The sequence below is a fragment of the Bison bison genome, unplaced genomic scaffold (genome assembly GCF_000754665.1).
Source record: "Bison bison bison isolate TAMUID 2011002044 unplaced genomic scaffold, Bison_UMD1.0 scf7180017864225, whole genome shotgun sequence".
Lineage (NCBI taxonomy): Eukaryota > Metazoa > Chordata > Mammalia > Artiodactyla > Bovidae > Bison > Bison bison.
Window position 1 is genome coordinate 860,065 of NW_011494797.1, and position 230 is coordinate 860,294.

Below are 230 nucleotides of genomic sequence, written 5' to 3' on the forward strand. Positions count from 1 at the left end.
GCAGCGTCTTACCCTGGCTGCCTGGTGGCCACCAGCAGCAGGTGAGGGCCACTGCCAGCAGCCGCAGCCCCCGCATCCCCGCCTCCTGCTCGGTACCCACACCCCAACCCCTAACCGCCCGCGGCCGCGGCCCCACGTCGACAGCTTGAGATGGGGGGAAGGGGGATGATGGGAGAAGGACCGGCATCGCGGGCCCGCCCCCAGGAAACTAGCAGCAAATGAGGTGGGCC

General features: G+C 70.4%; 1 protein-coding gene across 1 annotated transcript in view; it reads right to left on the reverse strand.

Annotated features, from left to right (window-relative positions):
* GPR180 (G protein-coupled receptor 180) overlaps window positions 1-223 on the reverse strand; it is a 41,028-nt gene extending 40,805 nt beyond the window's left edge. The window contains exon 1 of the mRNA XM_010845870.1: window positions 3-223. Within this exon, the coding sequence (XP_010844172.1) occupies window positions 3-187 (185 nt within the window). The 5' untranslated portion in view covers window positions 188-223. The remainder of the gene's footprint in view (window positions 1-2) is intronic.
* Between the last annotated feature and the right edge of the window lie 7 nt (window positions 224-230).